Below are 16,510 nucleotides of genomic sequence, written 5' to 3' on the forward strand. Positions count from 1 at the left end.
GCCAAGGAAAGTGTCACTAGAAAGTAATTACTTTTCCTAAGTCTACTCACCCTTCTTATTTTTATTCTCAGTATAGAGTTGAAACTGTGCTGTACTACTTCGGGCCCTCCTGTTTACATTTAAAAGCTGGGGGATTCAGCAGTGGGTACGTGGGGTAGAATTACAGAGGTTCAGGGCTAGGACTACCTCCTCCAACTTTCTGATCCTCTTTCCTCCACTCTTCAGAATTATGAAAATGTAAGTATGGGGGCCAGTGTTCAGGTTACGGTCTTTCCGCTCAAGCTCTGTGGTCTCTGGTCTGTGTGTGTTTGTAGAGTTTGACAAAAGAGAATATTTCAAACATAGTGTGGTATAGATAGAATATATCTATCTAACCTTTGTTCCTGGCCTGGCCCAGAACTTCAAAACACCGTGGGAATTCTTGAGTGATAGGAGTGTCTTCGTGGATGTTTTTGCAATCTCGGCCAAAGGGCAGGGTAAGTGGGGTGTGTGTATCTCCAAGAACTGACTTATGGTGGGCCCTCAGATAGCTTCATGATGTGGGCTGGTCACCAGAAGGACCAACCACCTGATTAGAGTTGGAACTTTAGGCCACAGGGGGAAGGAGGGCTGGATTTCGGGTTCAGTCAGGTGGCCAGTGATTTAATCGTGCCTATGTAAGAAATCCGCAGTGGAAACTCGGGCCTTCGTGGAGCTTCCTGGTCGGTCGGTAAACACACTGATTTTCTGGGAGGGTGATGTACCCTGAACCCATGGGAAGAGGGCATGGGAGCTGTGTGTCTAAGACCCTTCCAGACCTTGTCCTATGCGTATCCTTTATAATAAAACTATGACTCGAAGCGTAGCACTTTTAGTGTGTTCCGTTAGCTGTTCCAGTAAATATCAAACCTGAGGGGCCATGAGAACCCCTGAATTTATAACTTGTCAGTCAGACATATGAGTGACCCCTCAAGACTTGTAACTGGCATCTTATCTGTTGTGGACTGCACCTTTAAATCTGTGGAGTCTGATGCTAACTTCAGGTAGTTGGTGTCAAAGAATTGGTGTCAGAACAACGGTCACATGCGTCCCTACCTCTGATCCTATGCATCACACATAAAGAAGTTAAAAATGAAGGAGGCAGAGCCCACGAGTACACTATGGGTGAAAAAGCAGCATGCATTTGTGACATGTGCCTGCATTGAGATGGTTTTTAAAGTTCTCTGTAATTTCTTTTCTTATCAGAGCTCCCTCCGCCTAGCATTCCTGTTGGGGGTACTGTATTTGTATTTGGGAAACTTCACATTGTGGCCTGTCAGGATACCTCTAAGCCCCATGCGCATCTCAAAGCAGGCACTTAACCGATTCACACCCGTGGATTTTTTTTTCAATCTCAGCCAAAGGGCAGGGTAAGTGGGGTGTGTGTATCTCCAAGAATGAAGATGATTATATCTGTTCTGATGACTCATTGGCCAGGATCATCCCTCGATTTTTTTCTGGGGTGCAATTGAAGTAAAAAACCTCATCACTCATATGGTCCTTTTGTTTCTGTCCCCTTTCTGAATCAATATTATGGGCTGTCTGTCTCCCGTAAGAAATATCAGGGTCCATTCAGATGTCATTTGACCTAAAATGTTGCTGCTTGGGGATAAAATTAGAGTGGATTTGTTATCCCTCCAGTCATGAATGAAAGAAAGGTATCGTCTTACGGCACAGCTGGACTCTTGGCACCCCCTGACACTCTCTGCCCCAATTTCAAAAGGGCAACCTTCAATGGGATCTCATCTATAAAATACTACCGAGTACCTGAGGCAGGGTTTCAGGGCCTTGCACCCTTCCATACAATTCCACCTTTCCATCTCCATCCCCCAACACATGCTTCCAAGTCAGGGTCAGGACTAGAATGAGATAAGGACACAGTTTAAGGAGGCGCTCACTCTCAGGTGCCTCATCGTAGTCCAAGCCCTAATCCACTTTGCCTGTACTCAAGCCACATTGGACTTTCCTGCTATTCCCCAACCCAACTGTACCCTGTGCTTTACTACTTCTGTGCCTTTCCCCACACTGTTGGCTCGATCTTCAGTGCTCTCACAATCCTTTCTCTGCCTATGGGAAACATATTCGTCCTTTTAGGTTCAGCTCAAATGCTAGGGTGTGTTTGAAGTTTTTCTGATACCCTCACCCTTACTCTTGGTACCTTGGTAGGAAGTAATTCCCCCGTCCTGTGTACTTACACAGTATTTTATTTGCCCCTATTTCAGCATTTGTTTCTTTATACCGTGGACTGGAGTCTTTTTTTATGAATAAGACAGAACTAGTGTTGAGGGACAGGTAGCATAGAAGAAGAAACTTGGGCTCTGGAAGTGTGACTCAAACCCATCTGTCTGACTGCAACACCTGAGCCTTTTACTACTTATAATAGTAATTATTGTTAATATTAAGAGTTGTTGGGTGCTTTATATGTACCAGATACTCTTCTAAGGGTTCTAAATGTTTAACTTATTTAATCCTCAAAACAAACGTATGGAATAGCTGCTGCTGTTGTCTCCATTCTGCATGGGAGGAAGCTGGGGCACAGACTGGTAAGGAACTTGGCCAAGCGCACTGAGTTGGTTAACAGAAGAGCTGGGATTCAGAGCTCTGTAGTTTGACTCTGGAGCTGGTGTGCATTACCGCTACGCTACGTCTACATCCCTCTAGTGCTGGTCATCACTAAAAGCTGCCATCCTCGCTGTCGGTATCTTCATCAGATTTTCTGTTCCTTACAGCTTGTGGCACAGTACTTTATGACGTTAGCCCTGAGTGTTGTTAGACCCCCTGCCCCTTCTCGCATTCTCCCAGTGTATCAGCCTCCTCCAGTTTTTCCTTCCCTCCCAACGTAATGGCCAATCACGGTCCATCATTTTTATTACTCTCTTACCTTATCCTCTAGTGTCTGGCTCCGCTGTCGTGGCAAAATCCCCGCTCGTGATAAATCCCAAATATCCACCTCTTTCGACACCTGTGTTGCTTAGTGCAGTACACCGGGGGAAAGATAACTAAACCTTTCTAACTGTTGACACTATGAATTTATCTTTCTCAACTTCAGTGCAGCCCCCTGAATTGGAAGCAGATAACCTCTGATATCTTTATATTACGGACATTTCCTAAAGGTGCAGTTTCACACAATGACTCTCTGAATTGAAACCAGGCTTATCTATGAGCTCAAGTATTTAATGGACCTCTGAACCCCCTAGATCAGCGGTCCCCAACCTTTCTGGCACCAGGGACCGATGCTCCTACCGGAATCTAATGCCTGATGCTCCGAGGTGGAGCTGAGGCAATGGTGATTCTAGCGCTGGGGAGCGGCTGCAAATACAGATGAAGCTTTGCTCACTCGCCCACTGCTCTCCTCCTGCTGCGTGGCGCGGTTCCTCACAGGCCGCAGACCGGTACTATCCCGTGGCGGCCTGGGGGTTGGGAACCCCTGCCCTAGATAAGTAAAGGTCTGGGTTTTCTGCCTGAAACTGTCCTTTTCAGGCTAGAACAGAGACCAATCAGAGTTGTCAGACCTCTAGCAATCATTAGGCAAGGTGTTCAGAACCTACAGTTTTCCTTTCACGTGGAAGGAAAGAACATGAGTTCTGCCACTGGTTTTAAGAGGCAGGTGCTTACCGACAGACAAAAGTCAGGAACATTTATTCATCGAAGAGTTGTTCTGTGCCTGAACACACACATCATTTACGATTGCTCCATTTTCATATAACAAGGAACTTAGCTAAAACTAACTTAACAAGGAAATTTATTATCCACTGATTGAAGTACTGAGGCCTTGATGGTTGTTTGATTCAGCTAAGGACTCAGCTTTTTTCCATCTCCTTCTTCTGCCACTCACAGTATCAGCTTCCATCCTAAGGCTGGAAGCTTGATGGCTGCAACAATTCTAGGAGTTAAGCAAATTCCTGAGGAAGAAAAGGAGATCATCTTTCTCGATGGCCTTTTCTTATGAGTGAAGGCACTTCCTTCAGAAGTCCTTCTGCGGTCTTCTTCTAAGGTCTCATTGAGCAGAGTTAGATCACCTCCCCTTCCTGAACCAGAGAGTACCAAGGGGATGGATTACCCATAGACCAGGAAGATGACCCCTGGAACTGGGATCATCCTCCCTGTGGTACAGGACCACGAGGAGGAGGGAGACATGCTCATGCAAAAGTGAAATTTCTTCAGTAAGTGTTGGTTATGGCAAGCAAAAGACAGTATACAAAGCACTGAGGAGCACGGTGGCAATGTCTTAGCAGTTATGACCTCTGAAAGCCACCATGGAGCTCTCATCTACTCTTTCCTACTTACCCCAGCCTAACCCATAATATAACAAGCTCACAGTTTTAAAAGGAACTAGAAAGACCTGATACATGCAGGCATTTCAGTATATCAGATAGTTTCTCATTTAGTGTGCACAAGAATCCTGTGAGGTCATTATGACCAGCTCCCTTTGAGGGATGAATTAACTGAGTTACAAAAACATGAAGTACCTTTTCCGAAGTGACACAAATAGTGGCAAAGTCTCTACTCAGCCTGGACTGCCTGGCTCTGAAGTCCGGCCAAGTCCCGGAATAGAGCCCAGAGGAGAAAGTCCCAACTGTACCTTCTAGAACGCGCTTCCGGGGCTCAGAAACTAGTTACTCTACTCTAAGCAAGCACCTAGTAGTATAGTGGACGGCCTCTTGATGGTGGTGGTGGTGACAGAGATGTCTTCCTTCTTCTTGGGTTAAGTCGCAGTTGCTCAAACCTCACAAGGAATGTTGATTCAGGAAGTCTGAATTCTAATCTGCACTCCAAGTTAAATATTTGGAGGCTGAGATGCCAAGTTCAGGGAGCCACGTAAATTTTCTATGCCTGGGAGGGAAAAGACCTAAAATGTATGGAACAGCTAGGTTTCCAAGGACAACTCTATTCCCAGATCTGAAGTTCAGCTGAAAAGAAGAGGACCAAAGCTGTTCACTGGTCTTTAACCACCCAGTTAAAATCCATAGGCCAGGCTTCCGGTTTCAGTTCTGGAACTCATCCTTCCTGTACTTATAACCAGAAAGGAAGCTGAACAAACTGAAAATCAGTGACTTACCTCAGACCCTTCAGAGACCTGAGGTCACAGGGCAAATGACCACCACTTATTCTAGAGAAAAGACAAATCCGGCGAGTCACAGCCTCTGTCTCCGTACATAGAGCAGAAAAGGCTAGAGACATAAAGAGGTGAGAAGACTTAAACGGTAGTTTTGACAAATTACTGGAGACTGTGGAATAGTATGAGAGCGAGAAACCCCACGTGCAGTCTTAAGAGGTTTAGTGGGCTCTAGATCCAGGAACTCCAGCAGGTTCTCACAGTGACGATCCCAGAAAGATCCCCTCATGGCTCTGGCAGTGGGAGGGGAATTGTGCTCTTGTGAAATCCACCCAGAGCCTTCTCCATGAGAAAGGCCTACTCTACAGTGGAAAAAACTTTTTCCCAGAGCCTTATCCCAGCCCACTCTAGTCTTCCATTTATACATAAGGGGGAGAGAGAAGCTACAAAACACTCGTGAAGGTCACAGCCTAGGAACACGGGCCCACAGAACCCTGGAACTTAATTGGAAGAATACAGAACACGTCTCCACACGTTTTTCACCTTGTCACAAGCCTGCAGTAGAACAGGAGTGGAGTACAGCTCAAAGAGTTGCAACATGCGGACTCTCTCTGCAAAGAGTAATTAGGGAAGCCCCAAGGTAAGAGGGGAGACAAAAACAAGGACACTAGAACTTGAAGACTCTGGCACCTACACCTACAGTAAACATTACACACGACAGAAAACCTCTCGCCAAGGGTCTATTTACCTCCGTTCGCATTACCCAACATATGTCCAGCTTTCAACAAAAAAGTATAAGGCATGCTAAAAGACAAGAAAAAGCAGTTCGAGAATACAAAGCAAACATCAGAACCAGATGCAGATGTAATGCAGATTTGGCCATTATCAGGGAATTTAAAATATGTGTGATTAATATGTTAACAGCGCTAATAGATAAACTGGACAGGTATGTATGGCAAGGGGCTGAGACCCAGGCTGGTTCTTATCCCTGCCCCTTTGCCACACTGCCAAAGCTCATGAGAGCTTGGAAGTGACCGCAGAAGACTTGACGGAGCAGAGGAAGAGGAACCAGGACCGACCCTAACTGACGCCTGACACTTGGCCGTGGGACCAGACAAAGACGATCGTGTGAGCCGGTGCGGGTCCTGACAGGGCCAGGCCCTCTTTCTTGGACAACTGTGGGGACCACAAAATGACAACAGACGTTACCATTTCGAGTGAGGAAAAAAAGCAGTGTGGCAGAAAGAATGAATCTGGGTGCAGAGCAGTGGATTCTTCCCTAGGGTTAGAGATCTAGGTGTGCCTTTAGAAGAGGGGCAGCGGTGAGGCCTCCACAGCAGCCCCCTCCCACTTCTCTCTCCGCCGTGGCCCCGTGAACTAAGAAAGAACTTGGGCGGTGGGTAGGACCTCCGGGTGGTCTGGCCTTAGATCGCCTCTCCCCTCCCAGCCTGCATCCTCACAGCCCCTCTCCCATCAGCGGCCAGGACGGATGGCGGGCGGGATGGGGGAGGGGGAGGAGGCGGACACTAAGCAGTCGGGGGTCCCCGTGCGCGCGCGCACACACCTCTCACCGAGGGCCGGTCTGTATCCATCCGCTGCTGCTTCCAGCGCGGCTCCATCCGACCTCCGAATCCTGCTCGCCTCGCCCCGCCCCTCGCCCGCGGGACCCATAGGGTCTATGGCATAGACCGCAGAGCCGGAAGCGTGGGAGGGGTCGCCCGCTGGGGGGCCGCGGAGGTCCAGCGAGGCGGGCGGGCGTTAACCCGTGCCTGGCGCGGGGGCTCCCCTGGGTCCCGGCCCCGCCCCCTCCAGGTCGGAACTACGGTGGGCCTGGGAGCGGGCGTCGAGCCCATTCGTGCCGTATCCCTCCGCCTCCTTCCCGACACTCTCGTCGCCAGCGGTTCGTGCCGCGTCCTGCGCAGTCCCTGCTCGGCCTCGCACCTCACGCGGGGGCCGGGACGCCTCTCTGTAGTTCGGTGCGCACGGAAGGCGGTGGGAATCCGAGCGGAGGGGAGGCCGACCACCGGGGTCCTGAGCCTGCACAGGCAAGAGGGGGTGTGGTGGCGGCGGGGGTGCTCCCTCAGTCGGTCAGCTTGCAGCCTGGCGAGGAGGAGGCGACCCGGTCGGAACCGGTCCCTGAGAGGTGCGCAGCGCCGAGGCGGCGGCGGCGGCGGCGGCGGCGACCGGCGCGGGCCGGGCCCGGCCCAGGGCGCAGGGGTGGCGAGGGAGGGTCCCCGGGCTCCTGCGGAAGCGAACCGCGCCGGCCGCTCCCCAGGCCGCTTTGCCGCTGCCCGCGCCCCGCCCTCCACGGTGTCTGTGCGGTGAGAGGGCTGTGGGCCAGGCAGCTGCGGGAGAAATGGCGGAGCGGGAGCTGGGCCGGGGGACGCCGTGAGGGTGGGGGGACGTTGGCCGCTCCGGGCCCTGAATCTGGAAAGGGGCCCATTGGGCCCCGCGTCCTGGGCGATCTCCCTTCCCACAGGCGCCCGGTTGATGCCAGGTCTCCTGTCCGCGCGGTAGGTTGGCGATTTCAGCAAAAGGGGGACTGAGTGGGTAGATTAAGAAGACACCGAAGTGAAATGTTTACCCTTCTCTGAATACAAGTTTCATCGCCATCTATATTTGGGTCTTGCATGCAGTGACAGGCAGGCAAATGACAGGGCGAGGAGTCGGTCGACTCTCACAGGAAGGATCCGTGTAAATAGTGTGCTGTTTAGTTCGGGATCTGTTCTCAACATCCCTGCCCACTTTACTAGGTTGAGGTAATGGCGGTTCAGAATAGAGGGAAAAGCTTTCTGAAGAGTCGTTTTAAACGCAGGGAGTCATTCTGTTGCTTTAATTTCTGGTTCTGGAAACCTAAACTCCGTCTCCAGCCACCCTTCACAGCCCCTCTCATTTTGTTTTTACAGGTAGTCCTGCAGATTTGTGGAGTTCCTGAGGGTGGCTACCTGAGGAACCATGGGAGTTGGGAGACATTTTTCTTACTTATCTCCTGATTGTTGGAAAGGAGATGTTAGGACCTGAATTGTGAGCATCTGGCCATTCACCTGATGTTTTTCTACCGTCGTCAACATATTTTCTTGTGTTTTGCTGAATGCCCCTCTCTCTTTCTGTAGGGTGTGACTTTTCTGCAGCTACAGGACTGTTCTTTGGTGCGAAGGATAGCGTCTCCGGAGGGCCCCTGCTCTGAGGGGCGGCTGGCATAGGTGGTGAATGAGGTAGGGTCTGTGTATGCATGGAGAAGGAGAAAGGGTGGGGGCATGCAAAGCTGCTATTGAAATAATCGTCCCCATTGTGGTTACTGCCTGCTTTCTAAATACAGCTGCCTATTTTCCACTACCCACGCTTGTGCCTCATTTTTGTTCGGGGATGGGGGGAGGGGTGTGGCCTCTGCTGGGAAAATGACTGACTTCAGAGTTGGGAGGTGTAATTAGACGAGCTGCAGATCTTAGAGGAATGTATGGGGACTCGCTTGGAGTTGCAGACTGGTGGGAGACTTTTAACATGACCCTGAGTGTACAGAAGCATACGTAACAACACTTGTAAGGGTTGAGCCATCTCAGTCTCTTCTGTTTTCTTTTCTCTGCCTTTTTGTCTGTCTGCAGGTTTGTTTCTTCATAGGTTCCTGTAGAAATCTGTAGGTAGCTGTTCACTTTGAATTTAATTGAGAAAGAGAACGAAGACAGTTCATTTGGATCCAAGGTGAGTGTGAGCATAGTACTCCTATTGATTGGGGATGGGAATTGGCTGTCGGCAAGTGGGCGAGACCAGGTCATGTGTTAGAGCCATTGTCTTCCAGTATTCTAGACACCGCTGCCCTTAAGTTTGTGTGTAGGACGTAGGTGTGGGGTGTGGCAGGATTGTGCCTGTAAGGTAACTGAAAGATACCCAAGAAATGGGGAGGGAAGCCATGAGGAGGACCAAGGCCAGAAACGTCACACAGTTGACCCTTGAACGATACGGGTTTGAACACGTGTGGATTATTTTCATTCGACCACAGTTCGGTTGACGCGTGCAGTTCTCCTGACTGCCGCTTAAACCCAGATTGTTCAAGGTTCGCCTCTGTGGTTGGGAATCCATGTTTGCGGGGGGCCGACTTTAGTTATACGTGGGTTTTCAACTGCACGGGAGGTCAGCGCCCCTACCCCGTGCGTTGTTCGAGGGTCAACTGTATAACCAAAGCTGTAGATTTGGAAAGGCACAGGTATTGGGTTTAGAAACCAGAGTGCATATCTGCCTACCAAAACTCAGGATTCCAGTCCTCCCTGTGTTTCTGTCCATAGGTCTGCCTGCGGTTTCAGCTGTAGGGCTTATCGACGCTGGAAGCAAGGAAGGAGAAAATTATACCAGTTCAATGCAGGTTGGTGTGAGGCCGACCTGGATGGACCTAGAGAGTATAGTGGTGTATACCAAAAGGGCTGGATTTTCTTAGCCTCTCTCACTTTCGGCAAGCTCTCTCATCATCCCTGCTACTATTTATTGTAGGGAAAAGAGTGCAATAGTGCCTGGGGAGGACATCGTTGGGCATTAGTGGGAGTGTGGAAGGGATAAAATGAGGTAACAGTTTTCTGCGATTCCACTTCTACCCCACAGTCCATCTCTACTCTCTCGTGGCCTGTGTGGCTGTCTGCATAGATAAGCACAGTTGGAAGAGACTCAAAGCCCATTTCTTTCTTCCACTTCAGGTCTATCTCCAGCGGTGGCCGTGGTGGAAGATGATCGCTTTCAACAGGTCTCCACTCGGAACCATCATCTTGCTCAGCCTGAGCACCTCTGCCCTCTGTCTGTGTCATTGACAGGCTGCGTGTTTGGAAAGGACCGTGAGGCTGCTGAACTGACAGTTGGCTCTGCCTCTTGCTACAGAGTTTTTCTCTGACCCAGTGAGAGTGTCAAGACACGGACCTGGGACACGTTGAGAACCAAGGCCAAGGCTGTCTATATAACTGGGTTTCGGCCATGACTAGGAGTAGAAATAAGGCCAGAACTGCAAAAAAGGCTGGTGTAAAAGCTGAAGCGAAGAGGGAGGTTGCTTGCGTAGTCAGGCCTGTAGCCAAGACCCAGGCCAAAGCAGTAGCCAAGGCAGGGTCTCCGGCAGATGCAGTGGCAGATATGAAGGCAGTGTCTAAGAACAAGATTGCTGTCAGTCCCAAAGCTGAAGACAAGGCCACTAGAGTATCTCGGTTTTGTTCTGTGGCTGAGGCTAGTGCTGGGTCCCGGTCCGTGTGTAAAGATGAGGCTGGTATTGATGCCTGGTTCTGGGCTGGGGACGAGACCAGTGTTGGTTCCTGGTTCTGGAATGGAGAAGAGACTGGCGATCGTTCCAGTGCTAAGGATGAAGGTCAAGCTGATACTGGTCCCCCGGCCTGTGCTGGGAAGTCGGAGCCTGTGTCGGCTGGGCCTAGCTGCAAGGCTAGGCCAGGGGCGGAGGAGGAGGTGGAGGAGGAAGAGAATGTTATTGGGAACTGGTTTTGGGATGGAGATGAAACTAGTTTTGACTCTAGTCCTCGACCCGTGAGTAGGATAGTTAGGCCCCAGCCTGTGGATGAAATTAACGAAAAAAATAGGCCCAAGGACTGGTCTGAGGTAACTATCTGGCCCAAAGCTCCTGCCGTCACCCCAGCAGTGTTAGGATTTAGATCCCGAGTCCCCTCTGAGGCAAGGCCTCCTTCATACATTGTTCTGGCCTCAGCCGAGGAAAATACTCATTCTTTGCCTGTGGCAACAGCATGTTCTTCTAGGAGCACTCCCTCATGCTCACAGCCTAGCCCTGAGTACCCCTTTGGTTCTGACCCTTGTATTGAGACCATAGAGGAGATCAGACGCCAAATCAGGATCAGGGAAGCAAATGGGATTAAGCCATTTGCTTGCCCTTGCAAAATGGAATGCTACATGAATTCTGAGGAATTTGAAAAACTGGTTACCTTACTTAAGTCAACTACTGATCCCCTCATTCATAAAATAGCTCAGATCGCAATGGGGATCAATAATGTTCATCCGTTTGCACAAGAGTTCATTAATGAGGTGGGTGTAGTCACACTTATTGAAAGCTTGCTCAGTTTTCCTTCCTCTGAAAGGAGGAAAAAGGCCATAATTACCCTGAATCCCCCTTCTGGGAATGAAAGACAACGCAAGATTGAATTACATGTTAAGCATATGTGTAAGGAAACCGTGTCTTTTCCCTTGAACTCACCCGGACAGCAGTCGGGATTGAAGATACTAGGGCAGCTGACTACTGACTCTAACCATCACCATATTGTCGCCAGTTACTTTTCAGAGCTTTTTCATTTGCTATCCCTGGGAAATCATAAAACCAGAAATCTTGTTTTGAAAGTATTTTTGAATTTGTCTGAAAACCCAGCTGCAGCCAGAGATATGATCGATACAAAAGCATTAGCAGCATTAAAACTTATCTTTAACCAGAAAGAAGCAAAAGCCAATCTCGTTAGTGCCGTGGCCATATTTATTAACATAAAGGAGCATATCAGAAAGGGCTCAATTGTAGTTGTCGATCACTCGGGTTATAATACACTCATGGCCATTTTCCGTGAAGTTAAAGTGATTATCGAAACGATGTAAAATGAGCCAGAAATAAAAAAAAACACTTTGAACGATCGCCAAACTAAAAGGCTGGCTGGCCTCAAAGAGCCTTGCATAATGTTTTGTTCATTACAGTGTGCACATTATACATTCCATCTTTAACAGTATTACCTGTGACGGTGTCTAGGTTTAAGCTTGGACCATTTTTCAAATGAATATCACATCGTGAGCTGAAAACGTCTGATTTTTATCTTGTGTAAAGATGAAAGGGGCGCGTTCTAACATTTTACTTAATGAACCAGTTCATCCTAAGTAAGCTTACTTGTTCATTAGTCTCTGCTTAGATCATTTGTGGCTTCATATCGCAGAAAAAGAATATCCTTGAACGTACAGTGCGGTTGCAGAAGTAAGGCATGTGCACACTGATGCACTACCTGCATCAGATAACTCATTCTACAATACAGAAGTGGCCCTGAGTCCTAGATAAAATGTAATACTCAGTTTTACAAATTTTGTTACTACATTTATAACTCTTACATTTGTTAGACTATTCATTTATGTCAGTCATCTCACAGGAGAGAAAGGAGGTAGGTGTAGGGAGGAAATATTTCCTGAGTATCTGCTCTTTTGTCAGGTACTATGTTTACACTATATTTTACAGGTTTTTTTCCTCCCCCCTTCTCACAGTGGCCCTGTGAGTTAGATACTGGGAGTTTTTTTTATTATTATTATAACTCATTATTCCGGATCACCTCCAAAGAGAATTAGGTTAAATGCTTTTTCCTAGATCCCCATAGCAGGCAGGTGGCATAGCTGATTTCGTCTGATAACCAAAACCCACTCACTAAGCTACCTTGCCGTCCTCACTTTCTTAGGTGGTGGCCTTGGAGGCTCAGAGACTGGGTTTAATGATTCTATTTGCTGTGGATATTGTCCCTGCCAGCCTTGCAGTTCTTTACTTCCTCCAAATTTCACACGTCCATCGGGGATTTGGCTTTACCTCTCTGGGATGAGTGTATGGATTTGAACTGGTCGTGTCTGGAAATAGTTGGTGCCCAAAATTATTGAATGTGTAAGATGTCAATTTGGAGTCATCGGCAAACGAAGTTTGCTGTATATCCTTCCTAACTTTTTCAATCTGTATGTACTCCCCCCAAATAACAAATCATTCTGTACATTGTGTCATACATTATAAAAGATAATTGCTTTCTTCCTCCTTGAAAAAATCATAAATTTTTTATCATTTATAACTTATTTCATATGTGTCACATGAAAGGCCAGAAGGCTCTATCTTTTACTTAGTAGACTAGCCCACTTCCTGCTTTTCTACCACCTAAAACTGTACTAGATAAACTTCATTGGAGAAATTTAGACCCAGAACTGCAGCTTCATCAACACAAAGCAGGAAAGCTAGCAGAGACGCTGCTGCCTCAACCAACATGATAGCGATTCCTGGAAGTCTATATGGTTCAGCATCCCCAGGACTTTTGGGCTATGGCTGTGTTCTCTGAGGCTCTTGATAAGCATTTACAGCCCCTGGTCTGAGCCGAAGGGACTGTCTCGGTGTGTGAAAATATTGGGTTATGTGCTTTGAGATTTTTAAACAGTTAAGAAACTAAAACAATATCCTATAAATACTGTTTGTATTGTAACCTGCTTTCCCCCACTAACTACGTTGTGAATGTCTTTCCATGTCAATAAATACGCTTCTACAATATATTTTTGAATCACTCCATGCTTTTTGTGTGTTAACAGCATGTGCCTAATTTTCCCTTGCATATCCTCTTAATAAACAGTATGCACAAATTTATTCTCTTGTGAAAATAGGACTGTAATCTGCAACTTGCCTTTTCGTCTTTCCAATTATCTTTCCAATTTAGTATTATACATGCTTCTTATTTAACAGCTTTATTGAGATACGATTGACATACGTTAAATCATACATATTTAAAGTATTCAATTTAATAAGTCTTGGCATGTATACTCCCCTAAAACCATCACAATCAAGGTAGTGCACATATCCATCACCCCCTAAAGTTTCTTCATGCCCCTTTGTAATCCCTCCCACCATGCCCTATGTCTCCCCGCCCCCAGACAACCACGGCTCTGACGATACAGAATCATTCCCGTTTTCCGTAATTTTATATAAATGAAATCATACAGCTTGTATTGGGAGGGGGCTGGCTGGAGTCAGGCTTCTTTCACTCACCATAATTATTTGAGGTCCATCCACATTACATGTATCAATAGTCCTTGCTTTTTATTGCCAAGTAGTATCCCACTATATGGCTTACTACAGTTTGCTTATCCATTCACGTATTGATCGCCATTTGGGTTGTTTCCGGATTTGGGCAACGAGAAAGCTGCTATCAGCATTCGCGTCCTGGTGTTTCTGTAGACATACGCTTCGCTTTTCGGTAAATACCTGGGAGTGGGACGACTGGATCATATGGTAGGTTATATGTTTAACTTGTACATTTTCCAAAATACCATTTGACGTTCCTGCAGCAGTGTATGAGAGTTCTGATTTCTCCACATCCTTGCTAACACTTGGTATGGTCAGTCTTTTTAATTTAGCTATATATCATTGCAGACCTAATTTGCATTTCTCTAATGACTAACGATGTTGAACATCATATGCATATTTGCCATCCAGATATCCTGGGCGAAGTATGTGTAAAACTTACTGCCTTTAAAAAAAAAAAAAAGTGGCCGGTTCGTGTTTACTGTTGATTTTAAGAGTTTCTTATATATACTGGATACGAGTCTATTAATCAGATATGTTTTACAAATATTTTCTCCAGGTCTGTGGATTATCTTTTAATTCTCTTAAAAATGTGTGTTTTGAAGAGCAGAAGTTTTTAATTTTGATGAAGAACAATTCTTTTTACCAGTTGTGTTTTGGTGTTACATGTAAGAAATCTTTGCCTAACCGAGGTCACAAAGATTTTATCCTATATACTGAAAGTTATACTTTTCGGTTTCACGTATCAGACTGTGATCCATTTCGAGTGTTTTGTGTATGATACAAGATATGAGTTGAAGTTCATTTTTTTGGCATAGCGATAGCCAATTTTTCCAGCACCAACCACTTGCTTAAAAGATTTCTTTCTCCACTAAGTTGCCTTTGCATCTTTGTCAAACATCAGTTGGCCCTTCCAAAGTTAGATTTTCTTCTGTCACCAAATATTTGACTCCTTTGACCCCTATCCACCTTCCCCCTCCCCCGATAATTTTTAATAAACAAACAAACAAACAAACAAAACAGTAGTCCCTAAATGTATGGGTCTGTTTCTGGACTTTTGATCCTTTGATCTACTTCTGTATCTTGATTATGATGCCACACTGTCTTGATTACTGTAGCTTTATAATGTCTTGAAATCAGGCAGTGTGAGTCCTCTATTATTTTTCAAAGTTATTTTGTTGATTCTTTTTCTTGCTTTTCCACATGAATTTTAGAATCGGCTTGTCAATTTCTACAAAAACTCCAGCTGGGATTTTGATGAGGATAGCTTTGAATCAATAGATCGATTAAGGAAGAACTGACATCGTAACAATGTTGACTCTTCTGGCCCATGAACAAAATGTATCTCTACTGATTTAGGTCTCCTTAATTTCTCTCAGCAGCATTTTGTAGTTTCCATGCAACATACCTTTTAGCATATTCTTCCCTATTCTTTAACATGTTCGTATATTTTTCCCCATGCAAATTGATGCATCCTTGTTGATATCTTTATGCTCGTTTGAATATTTCTGTATGATAAATTCCTTGAAGCGGAACTGCTTTGTCCAAGATCATGAAAGGCAATGCTCTCCAGCTAAAAACCGCCAGGAACATGCTTGTATTTGAACGAACCGAGTTACAGAGAGGGGGGACACACACCGTGGGGAATCATGGAGTGCTTCAATAAAAGGGTTTAGAGATGACTTATTATAGGATTGGGACTTGTGTTAGGTGATTTGGGAGAGGATTTAAGGAATCGAGGCTTTGCTGTAGATAGAAAGCTCTCAGGAAGCAGGAGTAATTCTATCATTTGTTATCCAAATCACTCTTACTCTACAAATGGGAAAGACTAGACTAAGGCAAAAGTGATAGGTAAAGAAGTTAGCAGTCACTCATAATAGCCAGATTAGGGGGATCTTTGGTCATTTTTGTGATTGAGACAATGTTTCTCTGTGTTCATACATGGTTACAGAGTGGTCCTGTTTTTGTCTTGATACATCAAGTCACAGAGTGGCCTTATCAGATGTTAATGTTCTGTGAAACTGTTTATATTCAACAAGAAATCACCAAGGCCTAGCTGTGAGTGCGAGGCCAGCTCCTGAATGTCAGGAGCTGCTTTTCCTCTTCTCGTGGACATTTACAAATTTTGATATATATTACTTAACTGGCCTTTAAAACATATCCTCTCAACCCATGGAGCACAAATGTCTATTTCTTTATATACTCGCCAACACTCAGTATCAATATTTTCAATCTTCGCTGCTCTCAGAGGCCAAAAAAAAATCATCTCTGTGTTGTTCTTTATACCATTTTAAAGGTTACATAACAGTCTGTATTATGGATGTGACAACTGGATCACAATCATCCTGTCGATTTCTTTTAAAAAGTGTCTACTAGGATTTTTATTAGGATTGCATTGAATCTATAGACTAGTTTGGGAGAATAGGTATCTTAACAATACAGAGTCTTCCAAACAATGAAGATGGTACGTCCTTCTATTTATTTATGTCTCCTTTAATTTTTTAAGCAATGTCTTGTAGTAGTCAATGTACAGGGCTTGCACATCCATGGACAGATCATTCCGAAGTATCTCACGCTTCTCGTTGCTATTGTAAATGGCAGTATTTTTAATTAAAATCTTTGTATTTTATTTTCATTAAACTATCAGAAGCCAAATA

The 16,510-nt window shown here is 46.0% G+C and overlaps 1 protein-coding gene across 7 annotated transcripts; it reads left to right on the forward strand.

The window, feature by feature from the left end:
- Window positions 1-7,077: 7,077 nt before the first annotated feature.
- GPRASP3 (G protein-coupled receptor associated sorting protein family member 3) lies at window positions 7,078-13,327 on the forward strand. 7 transcript variants are annotated; one of them, XM_039873964.1, is made up of 6 exons: window positions 7,078-7,217; window positions 7,981-8,098; window positions 8,188-8,289; window positions 8,677-8,773; window positions 9,355-9,431; window positions 9,757-13,327. In XM_039873964.1, the coding sequence occupies exon 6, from the start codon at window positions 10,028-10,030 to the stop codon at window positions 11,645-11,647; it is 1,620 nt and encodes a 539-aa protein (XP_039729898.1). In that variant the 5' UTR covers window positions 7,078-7,217; window positions 7,981-8,098; window positions 8,188-8,289; window positions 8,677-8,773; window positions 9,355-9,431; window positions 9,757-10,027; the 3' UTR covers window positions 11,648-13,327. The 7 variants fall into 7 exon arrangements, with proteins under 7 accessions (XP_039729898.1, XP_039729901.1, XP_039729900.1 ...); XM_039873966.1 differs by lacking the exon at window positions 7,078-7,217 and adding an exon at window positions 7,252-7,395; XM_039873963.1 differs by lacking the exon at window positions 7,078-7,217 and adding an exon at window positions 7,446-7,587.
- The last annotated feature ends 3,183 nt before the right edge of the window (window positions 13,328-16,510 follow it).

Source organism: Pteropus medius, unplaced genomic scaffold, assembly GCF_902729225.1.
Source record: "Pteropus medius unplaced genomic scaffold, Ma_sr-lr_union100, whole genome shotgun sequence".
Taxonomy (NCBI): domain Eukaryota; kingdom Metazoa; phylum Chordata; class Mammalia; order Chiroptera; family Pteropodidae; genus Pteropus; species Pteropus medius.